The sequence below is a fragment of the Heterodontus francisci genome, chromosome 39, assembly GCF_036365525.1.
Source record: "Heterodontus francisci isolate sHetFra1 chromosome 39, sHetFra1.hap1, whole genome shotgun sequence".
Taxonomy (NCBI): Eukaryota; Metazoa; Chordata; class Chondrichthyes; order Heterodontiformes; family Heterodontidae; genus Heterodontus; species Heterodontus francisci.
Genome location: NC_090409.1, coordinates 17,869,074 through 17,877,788, shown reverse-complemented (window position 1 = coordinate 17,877,788; position 8,715 = coordinate 17,869,074). Strand labels below are relative to the sequence as shown.

General features: G+C 41.5%; 1 protein-coding gene across 1 annotated transcript; it reads left to right on the top strand.

The window, feature by feature from the left end:
- The first annotated feature begins 855 nt into the window (after positions 1 to 855).
- On the top strand, positions 856 to 5,339 carry LOC137352832 (probable G-protein coupled receptor 139). Its single transcript, XM_068018688.1, has 2 exons — positions 856 to 925; positions 4,438 to 5,339. The coding sequence occupies exons 1-2, from the start codon at positions 856 to 858 to the stop codon at positions 5,337 to 5,339; spliced, it is 972 nt and encodes a 323-aa protein (XP_067874789.1).
- The last annotated feature ends 3,376 nt before the right edge of the window (positions 5,340 to 8,715 follow it).

Sequence of the window (8,715 nt, the reverse complement as noted above, 5' to 3'; positions counted from 1 at the left end):
TTTACAAATTCTCCCTTTATTAATGAATATACAGCAATCTCATGCAAGAAAAATAAACAAATTATCTCTATAACTTTAACACATAATCTTGCAACATTCTTGGGTGCAGTAGAGAGGGACAGGGTCATAGAATCAATGGAGAAGATCGTCTTCGGCGGTAGAGCAACCTGGGTGGAATGACCACGTGTTATAAACTTCGTCAGGCATTGAAGTCCATCGAAATACATTGAACACCAACTGCAGAAGTGAAATATAAAATGTAACTCCACGCTCACCATCTTTTTCCCTTGCGGTCCTAAACTGCACCTGCCCTGCTGGATAATAATTTCTGCTTTTATATTGAAGAACGATATTTCTTGCCTTAGTTTTTCCAGCAGCAGTTAGATCTGGCCCTAAGTCCCATTCCATCAGATACTATGCTAACTCTCACTGCCCCAGACTTGGTGCTAAACTCCACTCCTTCAAAACTGGTGCGAAACCCACCTGGCGAGACCGTGCTCAATCCCATTTCCTCCTGATACTATCTCTCTCCGACATATATATAAACACACACACACACATAAAATTGACATCTACATAGAAATATATATAGACATGCATAGAGCCACATGGATAGGTATGTGTTAATATTGATATCAATATGTACATATGATTACGTAGCTGGATAAAACATAACAGCATCTATCACGGTTTGTTTGTTCACATAACCATATCTAATATCCCTAATGATGCTACCTAATTGTGTCCCCTGAAGGCTCCCTCAAATATATATTAAAGTGCCTTCAAATAATTCAGAAAACACATGTCATAGCGTGTGCGTCTAGCATGAACAGATGCCATCATTGCTGACAGAAAATGCATCAACCAGCAAATGGTCTTGTGTATGCTGTTTACTATCATGCTCTTGCAGTGGTCGGTATTCCGGGTAAGTGATTGCACGAATGAATTGTGCATTATACAAGGAGGTGTCCGACGAATGATTGCTGTTGCTCAATATTCTGAATGAAATGCTTGCTACAGTGTTACTGTTGCATTTTTTTTGACTTGTTAATATACGTTCAATTGACATTATATCAATTTACTATAGTTAACGTTAACTGATCAGTTTGACGCAGTTGGTTGTTCCTCCAATGTGGACAAGTAGCTCAGGCTTATTCTGTTTTTCACCAAAAGATTTGCAATTTGGTATTCAGACCTAGAAATTGAATTTGGCCAAATAATTAAAATTGCACCGGTGTAAATAATGATAATTATATTGGTTATGATTAATGCTGTTTCGAATGTCCAAGAAACTCAGACGTAAGATAGGGGCTTTCACTCAAGAAGGTGCCAGCATGTAATGTATTCATAAGCGTTTTTAAAGTTGTCTTGCATATTTGAATAAAATAATTTCATAATTTTGCAGTCAAACCGAAAATCAATTATTTTAATTCATTGCTTTGAAATAGGTAGATTAATGTATTATAGTGACTCTGTCAGGTCCAGATATTTTTCCTTCCCGATTTAAATATGCAGTCAATTTATAATCGTTAGAATAATAAGCCCCTCCGCACCAGAATCTTCCCTGAACTGTTTTCGTACAGGCGCCTCCCATTGTACAATTAAAGCATTTACGGTTCCCTTACAGAAATAATAGATATTGACATGGCACTCTCAAGCACTGACAGTAAGTGGGGAAACAGGAGTAGACAATTCAGCCTCCAGAGTTTTCAATTATTCAGTCAGATCGTGGCTCATCTGCACGTGAAATCCGTTTAGCTGCCGTTGCTCCATATCCTGTGATGCCTTTACCGAAGGAAATAAAACTTCTGGCATAATCTGCTATGGATTGTTAAAAAATTGCAGCTGATAATAATATGAACGCAAAGGACAGTGAAACCTATTGCAATTTTATGATTCCATGCTGTACTATTTTAACCACTGCACTTAGATCCGATTTTCTGACAATGCATCATGGCACGAAGAATCACTCACAGGCAGCGACTATTGAGTATGTTCAGAAGCAGAGAATTGTTCATCAGCACAACATTAATATTGCTGTAATTATGTTCATGGAACCTGAAATATTCCAGCTGATATCCCACCGGCAGCGGTATTTTTAAGGTGGTACAGCGCTAGGAATATTCTTAATATCTGGATTGTTCCTTCTTCATATCCTGCAGCTGCTGTTCCATGAAATGTATCAACCCTGGATCAATGGGTCCTTTTTTTCATATGTGAGCCTGAACAAGCTCAGTGAGCAGTTCTGATGAAAGGTCACACAGACCTGAAACGTTAAGTTTCTTCTTTTCTCCACAGATGCAGCCTGACCTGCTGAGTATTCCCAGCATTTTCTGTTTTTATTTCAGTGATCAGGAGGTTTGACTACGGAGGTGATCACGACCAAGCTGCATGTTGCCCTCATCAAATATCAACACACACTTACTTTCAAGTAGGCATCAGAGAAAAGAAAGCAAGACTAGGAGCCCCAGTAATCCACTTCTTTCCCCTGAACACAGTGAGGGGATGAAATTTCCGCTGGGCGTTCGTGCAAATTGGCCCTTATTGCAGAGACCATCACTTCTTGTCTCGCCTGATAATCAGCTCCAATGACTTCAATGCAGCTATATATCTGACGTGGGTTAGAAAGTCATCTTGCTCAGTGGCACAAAGCAGGAATTCTGCTCTAAACACATTTAAATATCCCACTCTATAGAAATCGAGCAAACTGAATATGGGAGAGAGTGTATAACAAGCTAACAATGCAATATCAACTTCGAGGAATTTCAACCCTAGGATAGTGAAAAGTGCTTTCTTGGAATCTGATATTAGGTAGATGACTGACTCCATCTTGTAGGAAACAATGCTGGCTGGATGTCTGCTGAAATGAAGGGCTGCGTGCTTTGGTGCTGCATTCGTTTCCTGGTAATATTCAATTAGTAGTTGGATCATCACTTTTATAAATTGACGGATGTTTCACCAATGATTCTTCCTTGTTCTTGCCATTTCTTGTTGTTGACTTTTCATGACGGTTTTGGTCTGCTATCCAGACAACATTCATTGGTCCTGTGGTTGAAGGTGACTGAACTAAAATAATATTGTGCTAAAATAGTACATTAATGACTGAGTGACCGATTTATGAAGCAGACTCGTTAGTGAGGCTGTGGAAATAGTTGGCATTGAGCAATTTAAATGCACATTAGCTGAATGCCTTTCAGTAAATAATATTTTGCAGTCATAAAGACTCATAGAGTCGTGCAGAGCCAGCCTCGGTTCGATGGTCCCAATAGCCTCCTTCTGTGTCATAAATGGCTCCATTTTGCGGTTCAGAATGTGCGTCCTTTCAGACATGATGGGCTAAATGCAGCATATTTGGCATAAGCAGGTGATCTTGGGCGTAAGGTCCCCAATGTTCCTCACACTGGTGTGTTAGCCTCATGTCTGGTTCTCTTGTCGTCTAATTTCTAGACATTGATTGTTATGCTAGGTCCATAGCTCTGCTAACATTGCATCATGGGACTTGCAGAATGGAAGAAAGCAATCTAGATGGACCTCGGTATATTTTAGTCTGGAAAGTCCTACAATAGCTCCTCTGTCTTCACATCAAAGGGCATTACGCAGCATTTTTAAGCCTTCCTGCTCCTCTCACAATTCCCAGTGGATTACAGAGCCATTCCTAATCCAAAACTTCGACTTATCTCGCACGCAGGAGACCCTGGAGTACTGGTAACGAGTCTCACCACGTCCTCATGACAAAATGTTTCTAGTCCCTTCTAAGGTCGAGCTTTCTTCCTTCAGCACGACCCGAATTCCCACAGTTTGACTCACCAAACACAGTGAATCATTGCTCCAACCCATGTGGTTCAGTGACAGCTATTCACTCAATTTTCCATGTGCTTTTATTTTTCTTGCTACCATTCAATCTACTTTTTATTTGATTCAGTTTATTGACCTCACAATCGTTATTTCTCACCTTCTACATCTGTTTCTAATATGTGGTTTATTCACTTAGAACAAGAGCATCATTGCATTTTGGTTATGTTGGATTCAAAGCTCTTATGGTTTCGAATTTCCCCATATATTTAAACTGATTTCATTCCATTCTAATACCACATTATGCAACATTTTGAATGCTACTTTATATTCCTCATTCACCTCTAATATTTCTAGAACTATTAACATTTTATTTTGCAGCGGGAATTGACTAGAACACAGATATTCATGTATGGTGGTAATGCATGGAGCATCTGCTTCCCCTCCCACCCCCCGAAATCGTTACATATTGATGGAATATCAGGTGGGGAGTAAAAGTAACGGTTTATGCACGACCGCCTGTTTTGTGCTCTCGTCCATGACGATTTTCATCCCGTGCAAAATTGCACAATTCCCAGTGAGCTGATATTCTTTTTCAACTCTGAGTCTGACTAGTTATTTATTCGATTTTTTTTCTAATGACAGGTAACATAATGGCGATTATAATTCTATCCCGAGGGAAGTGTGGTCTCTCCATATGCATCACTTGCTACCTGGTGGCGATGGCCGTAGCGGATCTACTTGTCCTTCTCACCAGTGTGTTGTTGAATCGAATAATTGCTGTTTATTACCCAGCCAGCTTTCTGACCATTACCCCAGCGTGCGCTCTGAAAACCTTACTAATTTATGCTGCCAGTGACAGTTCTGTCTGGTTAACGGTTGCTTTCACCTTTGATCGATATGTGGCGATTTGCTGCCAGAAGCTGAAAAACAAATATTGCAGTAAACAAACGGCAGCAGTCGTTGTGGGAACGTTGTTTGTGCTGAGCTGTTTACGAAACATCCCCTGGTATTTCTCATTGGAACCTCTATATATCAGTAACAATGTACCCTATTACTGCAAAGTCAAATCTTGCTTTTATGCAGCGCTTCCGTGGATAGCATTTTCGTACCTTAATCAAATTATGACCCCTCTTGTACCTTTATGTTTTATTTTGCTGCTGAATGCACTCACAATCAGATCTATTGTTGTGGCCAATAGAGACCGTCGTGTTCTCCGCTGTAAGAAATATGGTGAAGACGAGAACGATCCCGAGATGGAGAATAGGAGAAAATCCATTATTTTGCTTCTTACTATATCGGCAAGCTTTGTACTCTTGTGGATGACGTTTACAGTGTGTTACTTCTATGTGCGACTTGCTAACTCTTACCGTTACACAGGATATAACGATCCTCTCTATAAACTTCAAGAATCAGGTTATATGCTTCTCCTTTTGAGTTGTTGCACAAACACGTGTATTTATGCAGTGACCCAGGAGAAGTTCAGAAAGGAGATCAAGCATTCAGTGAAATATCCGTTTACGCTCTTGTTTAAAGCGATTAAATGATAACATCCCTGTTTTGGAATTCAGTCCCTCAGGCATTCTTGTAGTTTTGTTATTGCGTTAAAATGACAGCAACTCCTTTTAAAACCTGGTGGCGCTCTCCCTTTTGGTTGTGCTGTTCATTTTGTAAGTATAAAGAGACAAGAACAACTTATGTTTATATCGCACCTATAACGTAATAAAACGTCCCAAGGCGCTTTGTCGGAGCATTATAAGTAAAAGTATGACACTGAGCCACAAAAATGAGATATTATGTTAGGCGACCAACAGATTTGTCAAAAAGGCTGAATTTAAGGAGTATCTTAAAGGGCTAAAATGAGGTAGAGAGGTGGAGAGTGGCAGGGAGGGTATTCTAGAGACTGGGACCTTGGCAACTGAAGACACAGCTAATAATTCTGGAGAGAATAGAATCAGGGATGCACAAGAGGCCAGAATTAGAGGAGAGTCGATATCTTGGAGGGTTGTGAGGTTGGAGGAGATTACACTGATAGGGAGGGGAGAGACCAGGGACGAAAGCAAGGGTGAGAATGTTAAAATCATGACGTTGTTTGACCTCTGTGTTCTTAGAGCACCAGGTGCTGAAATACATTGTCCCTAATTTAAAACAAATTTATTCAGCAGACCAGAATGCAAAACTCTTCGGCTAAGTGCTTACCTTCTCGAATACTGGAGCAGCAACACCTAGAAACTAATTACGATTATTTCGAACAAGAGGTGGTAGAATGGTGTTGCATTGGAGATACAGCGCACTTGATATTCAATTGACTGAAGATCGGACGGCGCTTTTGATAAGCGGACCATATGATATTTCCAGCTTTGTGTGCATCTGGGGATAAATTATAGCTAAAAATGTGAATGTTCAGTGGTTTTACAACGCTTACCTGTTTATCTCTCCACCACTCCTTCCTGCACCTCTCTCCACCCTCTGCCCCCGACCTATGGCACTCACTCGCATGGACAGCTGCGTCTATGCTCTCAGAGTGAAATGGAATCGCGGGGGCTGAGGGGAGTGAAAGCGACCCTGTGCTTTTTAGAGTGCACTTATTTGACGCCTCCCAAACTGGGCCTGAGCGTTTACTGTGCAGAAGCATCATGGTTCAGAAAGGACATGAAATGGGTTAAACTGGGCCTTTGAGAGATGAATATTTACTCCAGGTGACATGCTGTTGTATATATTTGCCTTTACATTGGACAGCGCAGTGGTGCAGTAGTTAGCAGCGCAGCCTCGCAGCTCCAGCGGCTGAGGTTTGGTTCAGGGTACTGTCTGTTTGCAAGTTCCCCCTGTGAGTGCTTGGTTTTCTGCCGGGTGCTCCGGTTTCGTCCCATAGCCAAAGACTTGCATTTTGATAGATAAATTGCTCCTAGTGTTGGTAGTTCGTACGAAAATTGTGGGGATGTGGTCGGGGATATGGGATTAGTGTAAATAGGTGGGTGATGGTCGGCACAGACTCAGTGGCTGAAGGGCCTGTTTCAGTGCTGTATCTTTCTATGACATTTATATATATTTATGTTGTGTCTCTCTGATGCAAATAAACCGTTAACACAGAACAAAAGTTGCTTTTTAACTGTATCCACTGTGAAATAGATTTTAGAAAATAGTGACATAAATTAGTTGATAAATAGACACTCAGCTTTGTTCCTGAAGGTGAAAATCCAGAAGTGCACAATTTCATTACACTCAACACTGCAATAATCAAAATAATGACTTTGTAAATATTCAAGCAGAATTGATGTTCTGATCTTAATTTCTTAACAGCATTTACAGTCTAAAACAGACTATTCGGCCCAACAGGTTCATGTTATTGTGTCTGTTGTCCACGAGCCTCCTCACACTTTATATCATCCAATCCGATCAGCATAACTTTCTACTGCTTTCTCCCTAACTCCCTTCTCATAAAATGCATCCAGGTTATTCGCTGCCAAGTGGTCGAAAAATCCACTTCCCAACCACCCTGAGGGTGACGAATTTACATCTGAATTCTTCGTTGGATTTATTAGTCATCATATTACATAATATAATGATAACTGGGGGAATGCATTCTACTGGGGGAACGAAAACAACCTGAAGAACGGTCTACTTGAAAGAGGGCAGAGGCAACACAGCGCAAGTCGATCAAAGAATAAGGAATTGCACACAGCACTTGTTGTTAATTAGCATATTCAAAGAAACAGTACAAAATCGATTAAATCGCAAATCACCAAACATAACGTCCTTCTGCCCCTGTAATGCTGTAGCTATTTAAATTGCTTTTGCTCTCATCCTTCCTCCGTGTGCATTCCATGCCGTTGCAGACCGTCCTATGCATTTAGAATTAGAATTAGAATTAGAACATTACAGCGCAGTACAGGCCCTTCGGCCCTCGATGTTGCGCCGACCTGTGAAACCATCTGACCTACACTATTCCATTTTCATCCATATGTCTATCCAATGACCACTTAAATGCCCTTAAAGGTGGCGAGTCTACTACTGTTGCAGGCAGGGCGGTCCACGCCCCTACTACTCTCTGCGTAAAGAAACTACTTCTGACATCTGTCCTATATCTTTCACCCCTCAACTTAAAGCTATGTCCCCTCGTGTTTGCCATCATCATCTGAGGAAAAAGACTCTCACTATCCACCCTATCTAACCCTCTGATTATCTTATATGTCTCTATTAAGTCACCTCTCCTCCTCCTTCTCTCCAACGAAAACAACCTCAAGTCCCTCAGCCTTTCCTCGTAAGACCTTCCCTCCATACCAGGCAACATCCTAGTAAATCTCCTCTGCATCCTTTCCATAGCTTCCACATCCTTCCGATAATGCGGTGACCAGAACTGCACGCAATACTTCAGGTGCGGTCTCAACAGAGTTTTGTACAGCTGCAGCATGACATCGTGGCTGCGAAACTCGATCCCCCTACTAATAAAAGCTAACACACCATATGCCTTCTCAACAGCCCTATTAACCTGGGTAGCAACCTTCAGGGATTTATGCACCTGGACACCAAGATCTCTCTGTTCATCTACACTACCAAGAATCTTCCCATTAGCCCAGTACTCTGCATTCCTGTTACTCCTTCCAAAGTGAATCACCTCGCACATTTCCGCATTAAACTCCATTTGCCATCTCTCAGCCCAGCTCTGCAGCCTATCTATGTCCCTCTGTACCCTACAACATCCTTCGGCACTATCCACAACTCCACCGACCTTAGTGTCATCCGCAAATTTACTAACCCACCCTTCTACACCCTCTTCCAGGTAATTTATAAAAATGACAAACAGCAGTGGCCCCAAAACAGATCCTTGCGGTACACCACTAGTACCTAAACTCCAGGATGAACATTTGCCATCAACCACCACCCTCTGTCTCCTTTCAGCTAGCCAATTTCTGATCCAAAGCT

Bases quoted from the DNA above. Each gene is read 5' to 3' on its own strand.
- LOC137352832 (XM_068018688.1), top strand. From the start codon at position 856: ATGCATCAACCAGCAAATGGTCTTGTGTATGCTGTTTACTATCATGCT. The intron at 926-4,437 runs GTAAGTGATTGC...TTCTAATGACAG, and splicing joins TGCAGTGGTCGGTATTCCGG to GTAACATAATGGCGATTATA.